At 47.4% G+C, this 24,210-nt stretch overlaps 1 protein-coding gene across 3 annotated transcripts in view; it reads left to right on the plus strand.

Annotated features, from left to right (window-relative positions):
* LOC147624243 (uncharacterized) overlaps positions 1-24,210 on the plus strand; it is a 99,585-nt gene that overhangs the window by 57,346 nt on the left and 18,029 nt on the right. For all 3 annotated transcript variants that reach the window (XM_086819206.1, XM_086819207.1, XM_086819208.1), the window contains one exon: positions 11,143-11,905. In XM_086819206.1, the coding sequence (XP_086675332.1) occupies positions 11,143-11,905 (763 nt within the window). The remainder of the gene's footprint in view (positions 1-11,142; positions 11,906-24,210) is intronic.

A 24,210-nucleotide genomic window follows, 5' to 3' on the forward strand; every position in this document is an offset into this window, starting at 1 on the left:
ACAATTGTCCAAATTGCATTATTACCCTGTTGGGTACGTGGCAAGTCCATAATGAAATCCATTGTAATACTTTCCCATGGCTGCGTGGGAATAGGCAATGGTTGAAGCAAACCTGGTGCCTTTTGCCTATCAAATTTGACCTTTTGACAGGTGATACATGCACGTATATGTGCCTCTATGTCCTTCCGCATACTTGGCCAAAAGAAATACCGCTCAATCATGTGCGTAGTAGGCATTATGCCTCTATGACCAGCATATGGAGGAGCATGGCACTCATCCAAAACCTTTTGCCTCATGTCAGACACCACACATAGGCAATTATGTTTCATGAGATAACCCTCTTTGATCACATATGAGGCATGTGCATGACCAGCCATCAAATCAGCCAAATAGTGGCAAAATCAGCATCCGTATGATACAAATCACGCATGGTAGACAAGTCCCCATGAGAGGCAACCGAGATAGCTGCTACATACGGCTTTCGTGACAATGCATCGGCCACTACATTCTTCTTTTCCGGGGTGTGCAAGATCTGAAAATGAAACATAGAGAGAAAATTGGCCATCCTCATATGCTTCTCTGACAATTTAGTTTGAGTAAGAAAATATCTCAAACTCTGGTGATCTGTCTTTACAGTGAAATCAGCCCCAAGAAGATAATGTTTCCATATAGTAAGTGCATGAATTACAGCCAAGAGCTCTTTCTCATAAATGCCGAGAGATAGCTCTGCATCATGCAATCTACGACTCTCATAAGCCACGGCATGTCTCTCTTGATTAAGGACAGCCCCTATGCAATTTCCAGATGCATCACATTCCACACAAAAAGATTTTTGCAAATCCGGAACGATCAATACTGGACCATGAGTAGTTGCATCTTTCAATTTGAGGAATGCATCTCTCTCTACATTAGTCCATTTGAACACGGCCTTCTTCTTTGTCAAATCATGCAAAGGAGAAGCAATCCATGCAAAGTGCCGAATGAACCTGCGGTAGTAAGAGCATAATCCAAGAAAACTACAGATCTCATGCACTGAACTCAATTCGGGCCAACTCCGAATTGCATCAATCTTTGCAGGATCCATCCGCACTCCATCTTTGGACACAATATGCCCAAGATAATGTATCTCTGACAAGAAGAACTCACTCTTCTTTACATTTATGAAGAGTTTATGCTTATGGAGCTCTTCAAAAACAATAGCCAAATGAGCTTTATGCTCTTCTTCGGTCTTCGAGAAGACTAGGATGTCATCAAAGAAGACACCTGTAAATTTCCTGTACCCACGGAATATGCGATCCATCATTCTATTGAATGTAGCCGGGGCATTTGTAAGACCAAAAGGCATAACAAGATACTTATAAAGCCCAAATGCTGTCCTGAAAGCAGTTTTGTGTACATCCTGAGGCACTACACGCACTTGATGATATCCACTCTTGAGATCAATTCGGCTAAAGCATGCCGATCCATCCAACTTGTCAAGGATGTCGTCTATGCGTGGAATCGGAAACCGATTCTTGATGGTAAGCTTATTCAAAGCTCTATAATCCACACACATACGAAAGGATCCATCCTTCTTTTGAACCAAGAGGACGGGTGAACAATATGGGGAAGAGCTTGGCTGAACCAAACCCTTCTCAAGAAGCTCATTTACTTGCTTCATGATCTCCTCTTTTTGGGATGCACTTACACGAGAGGCTGGCCTATTAGGTGGTGAGCTACCTGGCACAAGATCAATGTGATGATCTTCCGGTCGTACAGGTGGTAACTCATTTGGTAACTCATCAGCAAAACAATCATTGTGCTCTTGCAAAAATTTCAGCCTATCATTACTAAGAGTGTTTACATGTACATTATTTTTCTCAACATGATCTCGTACAAAAATCAAGTACGCAAAAACACTCTTTTTCATTACTTTCTTAATTTGTACATGAGATACAAGGGGAATGGTATCACCCTCTTCACCAGCATCAATTACATGTTCTCGGCCTTTATGCATGAAGGTGATCCTGTTAGTCTTGTAAGCCTTGCACGGATCAATACGTGTATGCCAAGGCTTTCCAAGCAATACATCACAGCCATTCAAAGGCGCCACAAGAAAATCCTCATGATCCACATAGCCTTGAATGTGTATGCGCAACTTGCCAAAAATAGGCATGACCTGCACTTCTCTACCAACAAAGGCAGCCCCTGCTTCAATTTGAGGACCCATGTCCTCCACTTCAATACCCAAAGCAGCTGCTATCTGAGTGGATATGAAATTCTCCGATCATCAAACATGAACAAAGCGGGTTGATCTTTGAGCTGTCCCCAAGCTTTACATACAACCATCTGAGTGGATATGAAATTCTCCGATGCACAATCATCAAACATGAACAAAGCGGGTTGATCTTTGAGCTGTCCCCAAGCTTTACATACAACCCTATCTTTGCTATCATGTGAAGTGTTGCCCTGCACATCCGGAACCATATGCACATTAGGCTTTGGTACATTAGCATTTTCAGCTTTGTTCTTCTTATTTGGGCATGCTCTTGCCATGTGCTCAGTGCTGCCACAAGTAAAGCATTTGCCTTCACGCATATATTGCTCCTTCTTCTCAGCACTAAGACCAAAGTTTGCCGGCTTATAAGGGCGCTTGTTAGCAAACTTATTTTCAGCTTTTGGACCTGATTTGGCTTGGTTTTGGTCCCTTTTAGGTGGCTGTCCATCATTTTGCAGGTTTTGGACAGCCCTCTCTTTGCCTTGAAATGAGGGTTTAGCCTTATTGGATCGACTCAATTTGAGTTCCAATTGCTCGGTGGCGGTGGCGGTGGCGGCTGCGATTAATTGGTGTAAGGTATGACCAGGATACATTTGTAATCCCGCTTTGTACACGGGTTGCAATCCCGATTGAAACCTTCTCTTCCTTTCCGCCTCGGTGACATGCATAAATGGAGACACCTCCAAGAGCACTTTCCAAAACTTTTGTACATATGCATTTACCGATTCCCCCTCGTTTTGCTTTACCCAATCCCACTTCATTGTTATCTCATTCAATGCATTGGGAGGCAAGAATTGAGCATAGAACCTCTCCTTGAACTCTTCCCATGATCTAACAGGATTCGGTGAGAGCTTCTCCGTGAGCCACCAATGGGCAGCAGTGCCTTTCATGAACATGCTTACATGCCGGATCATGGATTTCTGAGTGAAATCCTCATCACTGAAAGCAATATCAAATGGGCAATAAAAGCAAGTGCCTTTGATGCATCATATTCTCCATGATATGTGTCAAACTTCACAGATTTGTCTCCGGCTTTGAAGTCACGAGACTTTGATGCATGTGTGTGCATCTCAACATGTTTTCCCCCATGTTTGTCCATTGGGACAGCTCCTGTGTGACTGGCATCATTTTTGGACCAAAAGGTGATGCATAAGGCATAGATACATGTGCCCTATAAGCATGAGGCATGGCTGGCCCCTCAACATGCATTGATACATTTTCAGCCATAGCTTCTCCCTCACGAGCACACTCGAAGGCATGAGTGGCATGAGAGATACCCGGAATACCTGCACCAACAGAAAATTGCAGCCCATGTTGCATGTGTTGTGCATGTACATTTTCAGCCGGCAATGGCATTTGACATACATTTTGACCACTGCCATAAACATTGTATCCTTCACGGGCTACATGAGATATTCCTGCATGGCGTGAAGTCATTGATTGTTCCTCTCCCATAGCATGGAGATTCATCCTCTTAGACAAAACTTCTTGTTCAGGCACTTGTGGGGATTCCAAGACATGTGGGATGGTTGCCTTTTCTGCATAGGCATCCTCGGTACGAGCCAAGTATGCACGTGCTGCATCCCTCGGTTGCATGTGCAACTCTTGAGCAATCATTGCCATTGCATGATCCATATAAGATTCAGCTTTCTTGGCCTTCAAACGATCATGTACCAATGGGTCCTCGCGGCGATAGAGATTCAATTCTTCTTGTTGTGCATGGAGAAGAGCCTGCATACGAGTAAGTTCAGCTCTCAAGATTATGGACTCTTCTTCTTGCATCTTCTCTTTGCCACGAGACGGCTGTCCCACATATTCATGTTCCCTATTGTGCACCACATGAGTTTGCTCATCCTGTAAAGCATTGGAGGCATGCATTTCATTGTCCCTGCCACTTGTATTAGCATCTCCAACATTCATTGTATGGCTGTCCATAATGATCTAAGTGTAGAGATAGCTAGTGTTCACGGTGATCGTCTCTCACGATAGAAGTGAAAGAGAACCGTATGCTCTGATACCAATGTAACTTGGTTGAACACAATGCTAATCAATACACTTAAATACACTAAGATTTGAAGGACACTTGCTCAAATACAAGAAGTAAATTGCTGAATTGACAAGAGGCACACAATGAGCCGGAACGGCCGACCCCTCCCTTGAGTAAATTGTATTACTATTGGAGAAATTCAATACATAGCTTCACGGGCATCCATTGCCAAATCCTCCATGCCAATGCATATGAAATTCAGCATTTAGAAAACAATGGTATGTCGATGTAGATCACCAAGGAGCTGCCTTGATGCCCGGCCCGACTTCAGTGCCCATATTCTCTACCATTGGCTCTATGTTCTACCAAGCAAGGTAGCAACATCTTCAAGAGCACATAGGACAAGAGAAATACTACACAGGGCGGCTAAACAAGGAGTCCTGTCCTTCTACTGAGTAAGTAATGACAACACATTGTCCAATTAGCTTACCAGTCTTCATAGAAGTTGTTGCAAGCGGAAGCCTTCGCGTTGGAAGCTTTAGAAGTGTTGATATCTTCGATTTGCCGCAATCCTTCGCGACAAAAGTCTTCAAGAGGATGAAGGGAACCTTGGGAAAGCTTCCCCTATGGTTCAACTTGAGAAAGGAAGGCTGAAATTAGGGTTTTCAGCAAAAAGACCAGAAATTACAGCAAAAATGAGAGCTGTTTTGCTGAATTTCAGTCATTGGGAGTGAGTAGGAGAGTGATTAGCACTTGGAAACACTCTTGGAAGCTTGGAAAACACCCTAGCAAGTTGGGTATGGCTATGGAGAGCTTGGAAATGGAGAGAAATGGTGGAAAAACAGAGTTTTCAGCCTCCAAAAATCCTCATGAAGAGAAAACACGAATTTCTCTTAATAAGTAAGTGAATTGGGGTCCAATCAGGTGAAGGGACATGGGGAGATGCCCATTTATGAGTAAAAAGGGAGGATCAAGTCCTGGACATTGAGTCTTGTCCGCCTCGGGACTTCAGTGAGTGTGAACTTGGAAGCGGTCATAATTTATAAGTGACTTTTGGGCGCCCAAACTTTAATGAAGTGGGAACGCACTCACTTATAAATATTGGCCAAGTCCTAAGGGCTATTTGAGCCTAGATTGGGTAATACTTACCACCTGTTCACATGCCACACAACCATGTCAGCAGACAGTTTCACACGCACGGTTCACGGGCGGGCGTCCCCTAGCCCGGAACTACACATAGGTCATGCAGGCATGAAAACAGCATGCAATTTCATTTGCAGGCAAGCACATAAAGATGCTATGCAATGCAGCATTGGCATGAGCGATTTCCGTTCATGAAACCATATAATACCAGGCGTTTCCAGGCAAGTATATGCGATACCAGACCCAGTGGAAAGCCAATCCTCCAGGCGTTTCCGGGCATGTACACAAAGTCACAAGTCCCAGCGGAAAGCCAAGTCCTCCGGGCGTTTCCGGGCATGTACACAAAGGCACAAGTCCCAGCGGAAAGCCAAGTCCTCCAGATATTCCGGGCATGATAACATCAAGTCCCAGCGGAATATCATATCCAACTATACAACATGACACGTGTCAATCACCTGCATAGGCGTATTCCATAAGCCATGGACACCAATCCAATATGTACATAGTGTGAAAGCAAGAGTGAACCATTTGGGTGGCCAAATGGTGACACATCCACATATAATCTATGAAGTCTGGAAACATTGGGGAAGCACAGACTTCTGGGGCTGCGTCCAAACTCTAGTAAATGCCAACAAGGGTCCTATCCCCTAAGAGCCAGGATTAGCTCCTCCCAAGTAGAGTACTCTGAGCCAGAAACTGTAGCCACGCCTCTTCTTTGTCTATCCTCTGTTGACTCTATCATGTTAAAGTCCCCACCCCTCTTTGGAGGGACTGGTGAACTGTACTCCAGAAGGTGGCTCTGCCTGCAGTGGCACTTAGTACATATACATTTAAAAAGGCCACACAATCCTCTTCAATCCTGATGGTCACGCACTGAGCCTAGCGAGTGTCAATGGTGCGTGAGCTGACTACTACCACAAATAGTTGCTCGCTCTGACAAGAATACAAACTCCCCCCTACGTTCTGGAGGGGCCAAAAGAAGGAGACCAGAAAGTGTGACTCCTGCCCGGTAGAATCTTCTCGCAGTGGCGGGTACGCCCCTCTAAAATGGAGGAAGGGGATATCAATGGGTACCCCAACTGCTGCTATATGAAGTTCTCCCTTAAGAATTCCATGCCTCTGAAAGCATTGAGGCCCACCCCCAAACCCTGAATTTTGCATGAGGCAATCTGCATGTCTAATTTCTGTGGGAAGTGGGACTATTGGAACTACCCTTGAAGAGTCTTGGGCATGGGTTTCGATGGGGAGTAATCACATTCAGTCTTGGGACGACGACGCGCGAGGTGGTGGGCTGCGGATCCTGCCCTCGATGTGAGCCGGGGAATAAGCATAATTCGGGCTCCACCGGCTGCTGCTGAGATATGAAGGAACACAAAAAGCAGCACCTCTAAGCCAAAAGACATCACACCTCCCAGCCGACCCCCCCCCCCCCCCCCCAACCGTGCTCCCATGCAGTGCCCCCACCTCACCATCCTGATCCCTATGACCCAAGCCTCCCAACTCCATTTGAGCTATAAGAGGCAGGATGGGTATGCACATCTGTGATGTGCAAATCATGCAAATGATGAGAGCTCTCGATTGCTTGCCCCTGGATGGCTGCAGACACCGACTTTGCATCCCATTCCATCTTTGGTGCTGCACTCAAGGGGAAGGAGAAGATCATCGTGGGACACTCTGGCGTGGAGGGCCTGGAGTGATGAGAAACCACACAAATCCGAATGGGAGCCACTGTCTCCTCGAAAGTACCAGTTCCTTTGATGGGAAGACATCGGAAGAAATCGTAATCCATTGGTGACTTTGGCAGGAGAGCCCATACCGGTGAGGCGGCGATGGTCATCTTAACCAGCTCTGGAAACGATGAATCAAGTGGTGGACTGAACTCGTTTGGTGTGACCGAAGGGCGGCGGGAATGTTTTGGAGAGGGAAGGAGGGGGGAGAGGGGGCTCCTAGGGAGTTGGATCAGAAGAAGTTGCGGAGGGGAGAGTGTGTGTGTGTGTTTGGGGGGGGGGGGGGGGGGGGGCGCGGGCACGGGAGGGATGGGGTAGTTGAGGGGGGGAAGCATGGAGAGAAGGGGAGGAATCCTGAAGGGAGGGAGGGATGTGAGGAAGGGTCTGCCGACAGCCCGGTAGGGTCAGAGGGCCGCACTGGCATCTGGGAACTTGGAGAGGAATCTTGGCAAGGTAACGGCCTCCAAACAAGAGGGGCCGGATGTTGGTTCCTCGAGGTAACTGGTGGGGGAAGGGGCATCGCCGTTTTGCTAAGATTATACTCAAAATGGTTCTTTGATGAAACCGTATCCTCTTGTGCCCTACTAGCTTGGCGCGCTTGGCAGCGCCGCTCAGTTGTGGAAGTTTGCTGCTGGCGGCTCCATCTCAGGCCAACGGTCCCCACTCTCCTGCATTAGTGGCAGCCATGGCCAGATCTTGGTGCTCTGCTGCTTGGAATCTAGCTTCCCTCCCACCCCCCTGAAGAGGATTTGAGAGCTGGGAGTTTTTTTTTTTTTTTTTTTGGGGGGGGGGGGGGTGCACTGTAGGTGGTCTCCTGGACTGAGGGCGGGGACAAGCTCTAGCGAGATGTCCCATCTGCCTAAATATGAAGCTTTGGCCTAGGAGGCCAAAATACTCCATAATCTGTAGAATAGGGGCTCCCTGGAGGCAAGGAAGAGATATGGGATGGGGCATTGTCTTCAGAGATGCTACACAAGTACGAAGGGATGGATTGAAAATATCCTCTCATTTGAAAGTACGTATGTGAGTGTTGCAATACATCCAAGGTACCGAGGAGCATGACATCACGTATCATGCGGGCAAGACCCTTAATGGCTTTTGTTACTTAGATTGGGCGGGTGATTCAGACACCCGGTGCTTAGTAACAGGGTATTGTTTTTCTCTTGGTTTGGGATGCATCTCGTGAATCGGTAAGAACTAGCCCACTGTTGCACTCTCATCGACAGAAGCTGAGTACAAAACTGCATGCTTTGCATTATGTGAGGCATTGTGGCTGAGGAGGATTCTACAGGATATGGAAGTGGTGCAGAAGTAGCCGACAATGTTGTAGCGTGACAATCAGATCGCATGGCATCCTGTGTTTCGCGCTTGCATGAAACACATTGAGATTCATTATCACTTTTTGCACGAGATCATCATGTTAAGGGATTGCACGGACATCTTCGCAAAGGCTCTTAGTAGGGACCAGATGGAGCGGCATGTTCATCGACTTGGCATCAGATCATAGAGGTAGTTCACCTTTGGGTCGACATTGAGGTAGTTCACCTTTGGACGGCTAGCCCAAGCACCTCCACGCTCATATTGTACATTGTGGGGCTCGATTTGAGCCCAAGATGAGCCTGATGGCCATGGGGGATGGGCTACACCTTGGATGGTGGCACTGACTATGACCATGGACCTACACGGTTATGTGATGGGCGCTCGCATATACTGGCCTGCATAGATACACGACCAACTCTCTTCTCCACACAGTCCAGAAGTCACCACTGTGAGTTTACTCCCTAGCTTTTACTAGCATACAACCTCCGTCTTAGCAGTTCCAAATCAATTATCGAAACTCCCTTGACAGGAGCACATAGGTGTGGGGCTTTGCCATATTCTCTTTCATCTCTATTATTGTGCAATTTGAGTTTTAAAGTTTTGTGCTATGAAAGATCCTGCTTCTTGTGAGTGTGCTCTTGTATACATTGCACGTTATATCCTCTTACATTGGAGTTTGGCCAAATGACTCAGTCATTTATCATAGGATTCAAGGGCATAATTATCCAGTGGTGAATACTCACCCGGATAACTAGGTAAACATGGGATTCACATGCATAATTACTACTGAGTGAATGTATGTAGCTTCAATTCTTCCCAGTACACCTAAAAGAGGTGGAGACAGGAAAACTTGATATATTTCCCACGGGGTGTTATCATTCTCTCTTTTCATCCTCTACGTGGATTTATTGAGGTGGAAAATTGGAGGTTTGTGGCTCTCTACTGCAAATGTATGGGTAAAAGGTTTGCTAAAACATACTAACAGAAGGATCTTCTAGTAGACAAAAAGCCACCACCTATGTATGGGCTTCCAATGTACAGTACTCAAGGTGTGTAGCTTTGTACTTGGAGAAGATCCACAATTGTAGGATAGAAGTTGAGAACAACATACTAGGCCATACTTCCTTGTCTCCAAATGCATTGTAGAGTACATCTTTTTCATTGTTTTTCTCCTCCAATGACAATATTTTTAGATACCTACGTATTGTAATAGTAATGACAGAGTTATTGTGTGACCTTAACACATATACACCTAGCTAGAGGTCAGTGCTACAGTCCTGGCAAGTCATAGTCACAGGGAATGGACATTTTTAGACTCAGGAATGTTGGGGATGGCAGCATCTTCCCGTTCCCATTTCCGTCCCATGTCACTGTATAGTCACAGGGATGGCCATTCTCAATCTTTTCCGTCCCCGTTCCCCGTCCCCATTTCGCGTCCCATGTGACTATGTTGCAAGTGCCCCATTATTGGTCCTTATGCAGGACCTACTAGCAGACAGAAGATGTAAGGACTTCTAATGTAGAGTACTAGAGATGTGTGGCTCAGTACTTGCACAAGATCTACTATTGTAGAATAGAAGTTAAGAACTTCTTATGTAGAGTACTGGAGATGTGTGGCTTTGTACTTGCACAAGATCCACAATTGTAGGATAGAAGTTAAGGACCTTTAATGTAGAGTATTGGAGATGTGTGGCTCTGTACTTTGTAGGATAGAAGTTAAGAACAACATGCTAAGACATACTTCCTCATCTCCAAGGACTCGCCAATGTAGAGTACACCTTTCTAATCGACCACGTTGGCAAATCTTTCTTTGATTATGACGATTGTTATATCGGGAATACAATGTACAAAGTGGCTCACTCAGCAGCAAAGTGCATGTACCTGCAAATTTATGGAGGGCACCCTGTTTCTTTTGCAACTTGTATGTGGATGAAATTTCCCAAGATGGTTTTGCGTTCGATGGCTGGGTGTTTTGTACCTCGCACTAACCCTTGGGGTTAGGGAATAATCAAGCAGGGTTAGGAGTTCCAAGATTAGGGAAAGCAGGCTTGGATGGGTGGCTAAGGTTCAATACTAAAAATCCAAGGTTATTGGCTGTTCATGACTCGACTATTATTTATAGTAGCAATGAACACTATATAAGTAAGTCTTGGGTTATTATTGATCTAGTGTGGTCTGGACCTAGACAAGAGGCTTACTCTTGCCATGGGTGTGGCGGATCATGGGTAGTCTTGCGGAGGACCCTGTGGGCAAACTTTGGTGGTGTGGGACACCAGGGCTGATTGGCATGGACCCGTGGGAGTGGAACCTTAGCCCCTGGCTTGGGGGTGGTTCGCAGTCGTAGGCCTACGGCTGGGTGGTGAGTTTGCGTGCACCCCTTCTATTAGGTTTGTACTAATCTTGTTTTTGCCTCTTTATTAGGGTTGATCTATGGGAGGATCTTACACTGGGGCTCAGGGGAATGCAAAATAGGAAATGGTTTTGTTAGGAATCTTTTTCTTGCATTTATTTTTACTACTTCAAATACTTTTGTTTTACCCTCAAATATGCATCAAATCAGGAGTTCTTTTGTCTGGCTGGTTTTACCACTTAGTTACAAGACGGTTATGAAGGTATGCTTATTGAAGGGTTGTAAGATTGTATGCTTCACAAAAAGGGGTGCCTGTTATACTGTACTGGTTTTTGCTTAGTTTCCTCATTACATGCAGGTGAAATCAACAAGGTGGGTTGCGGATGGGCTGAAAGAACTGAAAGATGCCAAGCAGTCAAAACGCACTCTTGTTACAGATGCAAACTTGCATAAGATGCCTTTCTCTGAACTAGATCAAGAGTTGAAGTGTGGTCGTTTGCTAGAGAAGTTTGCACAAAATGATGATGACCAAGATAATGGGCAAATCATTGAGAATGTTTATGTAAGAACAAGGCGGAAAGCGGCACCCATGTCTGTAGAGGCTGCTGCAGGCAATGTGACTCAAGAAGTTCTAGACTTTCCAGCTAGAGAATGCATGAACGATTCTATGGTTGATTTTCATCACTTAGGATATGGAAAACGGTTCAATTATACCACGGGAATCTTGGATGCAAATATCAGGCCTTCAAATCCGAGTGCTGAAGATATGTCTCGCATGAGTATCTGGGATGAGGGTGTGAAGGCCAACAGTTGTCTCAGAGATGGCTTCAATGGGAATAATTCTGCTTCAAGCAAAGATATTCAGTCAAGCAGTGGTGAAGCAACAGATGAACTGTTGATTTGCCCCAAGTTTTATTCTAGGCGCAAAAAAAGAGATAGCAAGCAGGAAGATTCAAAGATAGACACTGCTGCTGCAAAGGGATCAGCTGGACAAACTGTTGGACCATCCTCGCTATATCAAACATTAAGTGCTCCGATCAGTGATGTAAAGCAGGAATTGGGGACAATCTTTACTTCATCTGTTGGTCCTAGCTTGGTGCCTGGAGCTGTAGATGGACAAGGTATGCCAACTGTTTTTTTTAAATCTCTATGGAGCTCACACTTGAATAAAGTTTTTATAAAGTTTTGTGAGTTTCTTTGTCCAAGGTGAAGTAGAATATTTAATTGACCTGAAGCAATATTTTTACTATGAGAAGTTTATATCTACTGCAACATAGGTTCTTTTGGAATGTATGCACAAAAGGTTAGCAAAGTTACGTTGCTATATATGCTTGAGGTGTGGCATTTGAGGAGTTATTTTCCTACACCCTCTTTGTGTGCGTGGAAACTTGAACTGAGTTCAGTAGGGCTTGCATCTGCAAACAGATGTAGGGATCCATCCTGTTTTTTTTTTCCCCGTTTTTCCAACTGGTCTTTGGCCCAAGATCCTCCCATAGTTACCAATTTTTCACCACTTGTAAGCGCTGATTTATCTGCCCGTAGGTGATGCCGCCGAGGAAGCACAAGGGGGGTTTTGAACCCAGGACCTCTTGGTCCTTCACCACTTGAGCTATCACCTCATCGGTGGATCCATCCTGTTTTGTTTTGTTGCTGTTGCCATTTGTTCGTGAATTCTACTCTTTACGAAGGAAGATCACTTCCTTGACCTCAGGACACCTTCCAGCCTCTGATCTTCTTCATCTATAAGATTTACTTCACTTGACAAGTCCAAAGCCACCCCACCCATGGCCTAACTCTACACCCCACCCATAACCATCCTGTCTGCAGCATCCTTTGTGAGATCCCCTACTTCATCCATAATTCATCCCTTGAGCCTAGAGCTTCTTCCCCACTTCAACAACCTCATGAACTGCATCCACCAGCCCCCCATCCTTCAATCATTCCATTCATTGGGGGCCTATAATGCTAAGAAACTCCTCAGTCCTTCCTGGAAACGAAGGGTCCGGGCGTCCAAGCACGAAGGAACGCCTCTTGCCCTACTGCAGGTGCCCTATCTCGTTGATCAAGTGCCCTCTCAGAGTGTGAATGAGATCCACCTGTATGGCTCGGATTGTTTCCGCAGGTGGGTACTCACTCCATCAATGGTCTCAATGCAGCAAGCATGCAGATGTTCCAAGCTGCTAATTAGCTCCCATCATTGGTTGGTGCCCGCCGCGGTCCTTGGCTTCCATGGTCAAGTTGGAGCAGTGGCCACCACTGTAACCATGGAAATGCGGAGGTGGGTGAGAACCAGTGCTGAGCTGCTCCTCTCATCCTCATGAAATAGGGCATGGCTTGCCTCTGCTATCCAGGCGATTGCACCCCATGTGACCGTGCAGGCAGCGTCGGATGAGATGTGAAGAGTCAAAAATGTGTTGCCATACCTGCAGTGGGCGTTGGGGCAATCCCAAAGGCAGGGACACTAGCTCTGCTCAAGGGTGTCACACCGGTGGCAATGGCCCGGTCGCCTAACAAACGCCAGCCAAGTGCCAACTGCCAGGCTCTTGTAGTAGATAAGTAGCCAGAGTAAGAGTATCACCTTCCATGGCCAGAAGCTGCTCCATAATCGCTGCCAGAAGTCCTTGTTGAAGGAGGAAGGCACACCCTGGGTGTGCTGAAGTGGCTTGGTGGCAGGGGTGCTATTAATGGACTGCAGGAAAATCCGTCTACCCACATGGGCAGTGTAATCGAAGAATGGAATGCTCCGGCCTTTTTTTTGTTGGGTGTGGGGGGGGTGGGGGGGTTTGAGGCTACTTGAGGGAGGTTAACTGTTGACTCCAGGGACCAACCTCAAAGGTGTTGATGATGCTGCCATGGGAGAAACCAAAAACCACCAGTGGCACACATGTATGAGTGAAGGACACCATCCAGGGATTCTATGGAGGGATGAGCCAGCCCAAGGGAATGGCTGCGTCTATGTGGAGGGTCCCGTCTTATGCCGAGAAGGTGAGCCCGTTGAGTCTGCACTGGCAGGCGATGGAAACCTCGCTGAGTGCCCAAAGTCTGGGATCACAGCATGAGCATCATGGGATTTTAATCCTTTATATGACTTATAGGGTTTATAAGTCAATGTGTGCACACAATATTAAAGCTTGGCTGGACAGATCATTAACTAGGCATGGATCCCTGGACAAAAGGAGGCGCCTAGGGCCAAGCTTGGGCAATAGCTAGGGCCACTTTTGGCAAAAAGGGAAAAGCAGGAGCCCTATTCTAAGCTGGTCGACTCCATCTGTAAACCGGCCTGACGGGCGGTGAATCAAACACTCGCACATAAAACACTTCAACGCCATTGAGGACCTAGAAAAAGAAAACAAACAGGGGGAGCTAGAGTGCTCCTGCAAACAGTACACGGACACCGATTGGCCCCAAAACGCAGTGGCGCCCCTTGCGGTATTTCTTTAATTGATTATAAGAGCTTTGATTACAATATAAGGCTGGGAACTCAGCCGTCATAGTAGAACCCTTGAAGCCTGCAAAGAACCTGCATCTGGCTTCTTGTCCACTCGGCATCCACAAACAAGTCCAGCCATTGTTCACATCGAAAGACTCTCTCACACTGAGTCTGCATACAGAAGCTTTCTCCCATGATCAAGGCTGCCACAACCATCCATAGCCTCTCACACTATGAACAGCATCACACCCTGACACATCCAGTGCTCCTGCATCACAACACAGACTCCCAAACTGTCTCTCAAAAGAGAACTCGTATCACAGCATAGCATACCATACAGTCGACACACCTGTACCAACCCTCTCTACTTTCCAAGGGTACTATCCATCTCTGTCATGGATTCCCTGTCCCCTGTCCAATCAGTAGCAAGGCTGTACCAAACATGTGTCCATTCCTGTACCCTCTGCCTACATGTGACCTGTCTCCTAGAGAAACCCAAAAACAAGTTTCCTCGAGAAACCTACGACCTGTTTCCACATGAAACCCTTAGGCCTGTTTCCCTTTGAAACTTCTGTCCTGTTCCCATACAGAACCATTCATGGCACCATTCAACAACAGTGCCAACAACAGCATACATCAAGTTACCTGTTCCCTCATGAAACATCTGGCAACATAGAGAAGTCCATAACTGTAGGTCCCACTGTTCCTTTCTAGCAGGAAGAAAACAATCTGCTCCATGAGCACGCAGCCATGCGAGCTTGCATCACTCCCATGCCAAGAAACATAACCAAAAGATCTGTACTTGTGGCCAGATACCCAAGTACATTGCTGAATTTGCAGCCAAACAAAAACAGCCCATAAACTGTCCCAAAACAGTCCGAACCCAAAGCAAAGAGAAGCTGAAAGTTCCATCAGTTGAACGCCATCGACATGATGTCTATGTTCATGAAAAACCAGCCCCTCCTTTCTGCAAAAAACACGGCGTCCTCCAAAAAGCACACACCTGGCTGCCTGTGTGTCTAGAGAAAACCAACCTATAAGCGACTCTTGTGCAAAAGAGCATGAGTTTCAGCCCTCTGCGCCTGCAGTCCAGCCCCTTGTGCGTGGAGAAAAGCATGCGCTGCTCTGTCCAGCGCTGCTTGGAGCCACCTGTTTGCCAAGAGAGAGAGAGAGAAAGGAGGCCTGTGTCTCTGTCCTGTAGCGCAGCACAGCAGCCAGCCTTCACTCTCCAAAAAAAGCATGCATAAGGAGGTATTAAGCTGCGCATGTACACTCTGCAGTCCATCCACATGGAGTCCATGCCGACAGTCTCTGCGCCAGCTCTATCCGCCTCCAGCAGCCCTGTAACTGCCTGCGCAGCTTTTCACCAGGAAGGGGGAGAGACCCAGTCCCTGCCCGACTGTCTTCTCCTCCACGCAGCCGACTTGTACCTGCAGTCCAGCCCATGTGCAGTCCAACCGCGTGGAGTTCAGGCTATCAAATGACAGAGAAAGACCTAGAAGCTCCCTCCTTTAGAAATCCAGCAGGCGCCTCCCAAAAAGCACATGCAACTGAAAACTGCAGCTCGACTCCCTCTAAAAGAAATATAGGCCCCCATAAATAGCATAAAGGCCACGATTATCCCCAAAAAGGGGTTCTTTTATTTTTAAAGGCTTTTAAACCTTTGTCCCCTCCAAACCCCTTTGTCCCCATGAGTTATGAGAGAAGACTTTAATCACTTGGCCCCCCTTCACACTTGGGGTTGTCCGAACATGGGCTTCCTTTTTCACTCCAACCTGATGCCATTCACACTGTCCACCATGTCCCCGTGCACACCTGCATAATGTCCAGAGAAAAACACAGGGTCGTGACACCATCTTAAGAGGAGGGGGATGAATCATGGAAAAGGCATGAAGGAGGGCTGCTCTTGAAGATAGGTGCATGAGAGCACAGACGGGCCGATTGTAGGAGATCTCTCTCTCTCTCTCTCTCTCTCTCTCTCTCTCTCTCTCGTGCACACATGCGGCAGCAGTTTCTTGCTTTGCAGCAGTTTCTTGCTTTGCTGTCTGCTGCAGAGGCACTGGCCGTACAGCAGCACCTGCTGCTTCCAAGGCTGGCCGAACAGCAACTGTACAGCCTCCACACGTGTGGCAGTGACTGGTCTTCTCTCTCTCTCTTTCTTCTGGCTGCCTTCAAGGTGGTGGTTGCAGCCCTAAAGTTCCTATCTTCAGCTGGTCACCTACAAAGGTGTTCTGAGACGTCGTTGGGGCTGATTTTGGGACTGTTTTGAGACAGTTTTTTGGACAGCTATTGGTACTGTTTTATCTTGCCTTAGGAAAGCGATCTGGGCATGAGCCTCGTTTATGCTTTGTGGAAAATCCGGTTCTATATACACCCTCGCCTGGAGTTCTTGTAAAGCTTCTATTGAATAAAGAAGTTCCTCCGGGGGGCCAGCCGTTCCGGCTCAGTGTGCTGTCTTTATATTGTAGCGGCTTCCTGTTGTGTTGATACTTTGTTTGCATATTTGAAGTATTTATCTTCCTCCCCGGTTCCCGATTGGTTACAGTTGCTAGTTTAGCGTGGAGATTCCTTGATTTTGTTTCCTGGAGAGGAAAGGTCTTAGGAGGGGACATATGTTGTATACCTAACACTAATCCTCAGGATTAGGTCCTAATTAGGGGAAGGCCACAGGCAGGTTACAGGTGGCTAGGGTTCATTATTAGTGATAATGTAGGGTGGTTGACTATTCATAGCTGGATTGTTATTTATTGCGGCAGTAGTCACTTTATAAGTGACTTACGATCCATATAATTATATTACTTGGTTGATGGCTTGTGCTTGGACGCGACTCTTGCTATGGACATGGCGGCTCATAGACGGTCTTGCCAAAGATCCCTTAAGAGAGGCTTTTATGGTATGGGATGCCAGGGCTGTTTGGGTTGGCGTGTGGGGAGTGGAACCTTAGTGGTCTTTATTAATAAAGACCTACATTAAATCTTGTAATCAGTATTAAGAAAATTTCTTACAAGAAGATAATGTAAGTCTTACTCTGTTTCTCCATGCATGAAATTAGAGTTCTCAACAAAACTATTGTTTTCGATAAAAACCCGAAGATCTCTTTTGAAATCCAAGTAAATTTAAAATTTTTAAAGTTTGTTATTTATTTCATTGTATTCATTTAATTTATTCAGTTTGGTCATTCAAAAAAATTGTTAATGCCCAAACAAAATATATTTTTCACTCTTTTGATGGGAATGAAAGGAGATATTTTCTTGCATCATGTGTATATATAATTTTTAAGACTTGTTCGAAGTTATTGGTGGTGTGTGATGCATTACCTATGTATTTAATTGCTTACCTCAAGTGTGTGATGGTGTGAGGCATCTCTGCCTTATTGATTAGTGCATGGATGTGTGTGATGCATCGGTGTGACCATTTATGTTTGTGCTTTGGAATTAACACAGTTATTTAAGCGATTCTAGTGAGATAGGCTGTACAAGGGGCTCGTTTGTTGATTCCCCTTGTGTTATGTGTATTTTTGGATACCTAGAGTTGTGTCCATGCACTAGTGATAAGTATATGTGATACTTGGATTGATCTCCGAGTTGAGTTTCAATGGAAAACATGGTTGAATCAATATTGAAACAATTCATTTGAATTGAGAAAAAATGGAAGCATCATCTTCTAGTTTTGGCGACCACTTAGGTTGTAGAGTGTTTGTGGTGGGATAGGACACCACCCAACCTCAAGGTGGTTCTATCCCCACTGTTTCTCAGGCTCCGATGGGTATGAGAGGTTTTCCTCTGCAACAACCACACATGGTTTTGATAATTCCAACCAAGTTGAGAGTTCTTTATCAACTGGTTTAGGATCTTGAGGCTAGGGTTGCTCTTTGGAGAGCAACAGTGAATGGTGGGCTACTGTGCATGTAGTGTCACCTAGTTCTTTGGTCGCATATCCTCCATCCACTCCAGAGTTGTACTCTGTGGAGAAAAAGGAAAGGCAGTTAGAGTATTGAAGCCTAGCTGAGTAGGTGGGAATCTCACTTTTCCATTGTGCAATATCCAGAGGAGTGCTGGATTATTGTAGTGAGATGTTCTTGTGAGGTCGTGTCCTTGCAATGTGCCAAGCCCTAAAAGGAAAAGTCCACGTTTTGAGAACCTAGATGGCCTTAAAAGAGTTGTTTTTTGAAGACTTTTATTAGAGGGCCATATGCAATTATTTACTTCTTAGCACTTATTGACCATTTGGTTGGATGAGAGGAGTTTTGAGGCTTTGATTCAAGAGTTAAGAGAATTGATCTCCAAGTTCTTCAATCTCCTAGAAGTCAATTCAGGACATGCTCCACTTTGCCATGATGATGGTAATAAAGTGGTAGCCACTCGGAAGGACAATTTTGATCTTTTTGAAGAGCAAAGTGGCTGGAAGAAGAAAAGTAAAGGTAAAAATAACCCCTGAGTAATTCCAAGCTAGAGACCGAGAGGGCATGTTTCAATTTTAATGCAATCAAAGTCAAGATCTCTTGGCAAGAGACCTTGATCTGATTCTTCTATAGCCCCTGAAGCCGGTGTGTTGGGGTTATGTTTGAAGTGCCATAGACCATGTTATTTATGTATTTGCTTGTTCTATGAACAAAAAACCAGGTGGTGGTGAATGTGGTGGCAAGTTAGTGCAACCACAAGTACACACACTTGATTCATTGTTGGCAAAGGAAGGTTCATTGCCTCACTTTTAGGATCTAGGATTGCGAGGAGGAACTATCTTTTTTGGTTTTGCGCCTTGACACTCTAAATGTATTGTTGGGCAAAAATTGGTTTTTTTCTATAAGATCCCTAATGTAATTGTTGATGTACTTACTTTTGAATATAATCAGAAGAGCTTTACCTTGTATGGAAACCCTTTGGGTTCTATGAATAAAATTTATGCACCGTATGGAGAATGCGTGATGACTTGCAAGGATTTTTGTTGATGCAGATGAATGTCACCAATGATTCACTGCCTGTTAGCCATGTGTGCAGCGCTTAGTGCTGCCCCTAGGTGCTCCCGTTCATACCTGTCTGCACCAGTGCAGCTCCAAGTACCGCTGGTTGCGGCCTGTGCAGCACTGTTTGCTGCCAACAGCCGCCCATGCAGTGCGAAGGAACACCGCCTGCCGCCTCTGCAGCGCTGAGTGCCGCCTTTGCAGTGCCAAGACCACATTTGTCTTGTAGCGCTGCCTGCTAGCTCCTCCACCTGTAGAGTGCTGCCTGTAAGCGCTTGTACAGCCTTGCCACAATGGCAAAAGTCACATGTGACTAACTGAGCAGCCACGTCACCTGTTGGTTGCCTTAACACCCACGCGTGGTACTGGTCGCTACCTGTGCAGCCACGTCTCCGAATGGTTGCCGCTTGTTGCACTGCCTTGCGCAGCGGTGATATTGACTGACTGTGCAGGCCTGTCTCTAGCCGACATCACCAGCTGTGCAGCTTGTCTCTAGCCCATGTCACCAGCTGTGCAGCTTCACTTGTTGCACCCCCTTGTGCTGCGCTAAGCCACCCGTCGATTGCTGCCGCCTAGCTCCACCTAGTACTTGCTAGCCACCCGCTTTGCCACCTCAGCAGCACCGCCAACAGTCTGTAGCTACGCTTGTTGATAAATATTACCACCTCACCTTCGCTAAGCCACCTGTCGATTGCTGCCGCCTAGCTCCACCTAGTACTTGCTAGCCACCCGCTTTGCCACCTCAGCAGCACCGCCAACAGTCTGTAGCTACGCTTATTGATAGATAGCACCACCTTCGCTTGGTCAATAGCACACCAGTCATAAGGTCAACTAGCACCATAGTCATAAGCTCGACCCTTGCTCTGATACCAATTGTTGACAAAGCAAGAGCAAGCTGACACAGAGAGGAAGACCAGGTTTTTTTTTTCCGGGAAAAAGATCCTTCTATTAGTAAACAAAAACCAGCCACGAAGGGCTAGATACAAACTCGCCTCCATGTATGGGGCAGGGATCGGGGGGGGGGGGGGACCACACATGTGGTCTGTAATGCCAAGTGGGATCACTACCTCTATCTAGGAGAAAAGAGCCAGGCCGCCAGAGCTTGAAGAGAGCTTCCAACTGGTAGCGCATGCGGTCAGAGCCACCCTGCAACTTCCCTAACTGACGGCGGGAGGGTATGAATGATGTCGAGCCAAATGCTTCGGATGGACTCAGGAGGTGGAGTGAGGGTACCCTTGATGGCTTCGTTGCATCTAGCTCTCCATATGTGCTACGTTGCAATGCTACTGCAAATCTCCCATCTCTGGCACGAGCCCGGACTCTAGTGATTAGTAGATGGGACTGGGACGAGGACGAGGACGAGGACTGGGATTGGTACTGCCTAAATGCGAAGGTGAGTGACTTGAAGGGCTAGCCCTCCACCTTCCTCCTCATAAGCCATGATAGCCTTAGCCTCTGCGGCCCAAGCGACAGTGTCCCATGAAATGATACAGGTTGAGGTCTTGTCCTTCATGAAAATGTGGAGATTCCGTTGCCAAACCTGCTGAGCCTTCGGGTAATTCCAAAGACAATGTCGCTGAGACTCCTGAGGATGGCCGCACCTTGTACAAGCTGTTGGTTGACCACCAATGGCCAACCATGTACCAACCGCCAAGCTCCTGTGTGGCATCAGACAAAGCAAGAGGGTGATCTTTCGAGTCCAAAAACTGTCCCAGAGCCTCTTTCAAAAATCTGAGAGAAATCGCTGTGAGAGGCTCTTTGACTGCCAATGTACTGTTGTTGCCTGGGTGCCATGAACCTCTGGCATCTGAATCGTGTGGCCTAGCTGCACTGTGTATGCCAAAAAGGGGGTATCCAGAGTCTCTGGATTAGCAGGATCACGCCAAGTCCACTCTCCCGGGTCCCACTGGAGGTGCATGAGGGGCCGGCTCTCCCAAATCCATAACCGCCGGAGTCTCTCCCTGGCCACCTTGGCTGGCGGGGGGTCTATGTGCCACTCATGTGCTTGAAATCCAATCACCCTCACCCTCTGAAAAGTGCAGCCAATGAAATCCTCCCAAGGGGCCTCTCATCTCTCTAATCTGCCATGGGGACCATTAGAAAAAGTGAGCAAACCTTTTTGAAAAAAAAAAGTGAGCAAACCACAGCTCACATCCATGCCATGGACTGCCAAGAGAATATCATGCCTAGTAAACACGCCTAGCCAATGTGGGGGGGGTCGGGTCTGGGATAGGGGTGAGCCACTCCTAGGGAATAGCAGAGTCGATGTCGAGGCTTAGTCTGTCTCTACTCCAGTGCCCTGTGAGGCCTCTCTCCTGAGCCTCCGAGGGCAGTTGCCTGTGTGCAAGCCAATCTCCAAGGGGCCTGGCAAGGCCTATGCTCAACGCTCCCCATGAGGCATGAGGTCGGGCCTCCAACATATGGCCATTGGGTAAACGAATTAGGGGGTTCTAGATTAGGGGCTGCCAAAGATGCTCCTCTGAGGCTACCGGAGCTAACTCCCTAAGGGTCTGCTTGAGGTGATCCCAAGCTCAGAGTAGGTTGGCTGCAAATCTGTCCTCAAAAGTTGGGTTAAATCCGCGAGCCTGCGTCTCTGTGAAGATCCATCTTGTGCTCTACGGCTAGGGGCCCCCAGGCTCGGGGTATGGGTTGAAATCCGGGCCAAGAGGAAGTCCTTCCAAGGCTCACCATTGGCAAGGAGTCCTCTAACAATTAGCTTGCCCAACAGGGCACGGGTCTGAATGGTGGGGTCAATGATGCCTAGGCCCCCTCTGCGTTGTGGACCTGAGTGCCCTTCGGGATCCAGTGGAAAGCCTGAATTGGGCGCCAAGTTAGGGTAGGTGTAGAGCCTACCCAGAAACCACACGACTTGTGCCATTTGATCTGCGCTCCTGATGCGCGACAAAAGTTCTTGATCGCCTCAGCGAATCTCTAGAGATTCCACACATCTCGAGATAGGTATACTGTTGTGTCATCTGCAAACTCTGACTCCAGCCCCTCCTCTTGAGTACCGAGGGGGAGACGCAATCCCTGGATCCCCGTCTCTTGAGCAAGAGAGGAAGCTGCTCATGGCCTTGGCGACGAATAGAAAAAGGCAAGGTGCAAGTGGACAGGCCTGCCGGACCGAGCGAGAAAGGGGGAATCTGTCGCCTCGATGATTGTGAGAGGATGAGTAAAGTCCTAAAACACCACGAATCCACTCCACTAGGAACCCCATCCGGTGCATTGTGCCCTCCATAAAGCTCCAATCAACCCTATCATAAGCTTTCTCAAAGTCTAGGAGGAGCACTATGAGGTCTTATTGCCGCATCCTGGCCAAAGCTGTCGCCTCCCAGAGGTTAAGATGTTGTCCATAATACTCCGATCTTGAACAAAACGTGCGAATACCATCTCTTTGCCTGTGGGGGCATGCAATCTCAAAGAAATCCCTCGTGACTCCATCTCCGGCATGGGTGCAAAAAGAGGCTTTGGCATGGTACCTGCACTCCACCCTCCTATCCTCGACAGATCTGATCTCTGTACGGCGCCAGCAAGCTGACTCTCAATCCACGAGCTATCAGGGGAACTCTCCTGAAGCCGCCGCTGGAGAGAAGCAAGACCCGTCCTTAGGCTCCTCTTTTGCTCACAAAATCCCTCAAATTTACTCTGTGGTGCCTCTTGCAAAAACCTGTTGATCTCACCAAGGCCCACATCCAAGGTGCACACCGCAGAGCTTGAGATAAAATCCAATCCCACCCATATCTGCTCGATCTTGTTGCAGATCTTGGGGTCCTGTATGAGGCTGTCCAAAATCCTGGTGCTCACATCTGTCTTGCCTCTAGGGGTCCTCTAAGGACATAATAAGCGGGGCGTGATAAGAAAAAGTGGTGCCCGCCAAGATGCTGATCATGCCCCCACGACGGCAAGCCCACTCATCTATATAGAACCTATCAAGTCGAGAGGGGTTGGGGTTGATGCTCCTCCTATTGGACCGTGAGAAGCATAGGCTTCCGGGGCTTTGCCCAAACTTTACTAGATGCCAAGGGTCATGCCCCTAAGCGCCGGGATCAGCTCCTCCCATGCAGTACTCTATGCCTGAGACTGTAGCCGTGCCTCCTCTGAGTTTGTCCACCCATGCACCAAAAGTTAGCCTAAGGATGGGGCCTGATGGATTGTGCTCTAGAAGATGGCTCTACTTGTTGCGGCGTTTGGGGCATAAACATTGAGGAAGCCCACATAGTCCTCTCCAATCATAATGATAACCCACTCTGCTCGCCTAGAGACTATGACACCTGAGCCTGTCGCTGCCAACAAGACCTGCATGCTGACAGAAATAGAAACTTCCCCCTGCTTCCCCGAGGGGCGGAAAGAGGGAGACCAAAAAGTGCGGCTCCTGCTTGGTAAAATCTTCCCGCAGCGGTGGGTACGCCCCTCGGAAAGATGGTGCTCCTAGAGGAAACGAATGCCAACGGGTCCCCCAACTGTAGCTCTGTGAAGCTCTCCTCTGAGGACGCCCTACCTCTGAAAGCACTAAGGCCCCCCTAAATCCTGAATGTTCCATGAGGCTATCCACATATCAATCTCTGTGGGAGGTGGAACTATCAGAACATCCCTCCACTCGAAGAGTCTTTTGCGTGGGTTTTGATGGGGAATAATCACAATCGGTCCTGGGACGAAGGCGTGCCAAGTGGGCGCGGATCGTGTTCTCCTTGTGTCACCATGCTATCTGAGCACGAGAGTAGGCATCCTCCGAACTCCATTGATCACAATTGACATATCTGTAAGAGGTGGGGAGGGGTACTACAGCTGAGATATGAACACAAAAAGCAACACCTCTAGGCTGGAGGACACCACCTGCCCCTCATGATATCTATGGCATGAGCCTCCCACCTCCATCCTAGCCGGGGGCTAGAGGTGGGTGAGCACGCCGGTGATGCGTATTTCGTGAAGATGGTGTGAGAGCTCTACTGCTTGCCCTTGGATGGCAGCAGCTAGCGACTCCGAATCCCACTCCGTCCCCAAGGCTACACTCAAGGGAAAGGAGAAATCATCGCGCC

Source organism: Cibotium barometz, chromosome 25 (genome assembly GCF_041138505.1).
Source record: "Cibotium barometz isolate CiBa-2024 chromosome 25, ASM4113850v1, whole genome shotgun sequence".
In the NCBI taxonomy this organism is placed as follows: domain Eukaryota; kingdom Viridiplantae; phylum Streptophyta; class Polypodiopsida; order Cyatheales; family Cibotiaceae; genus Cibotium; species Cibotium barometz.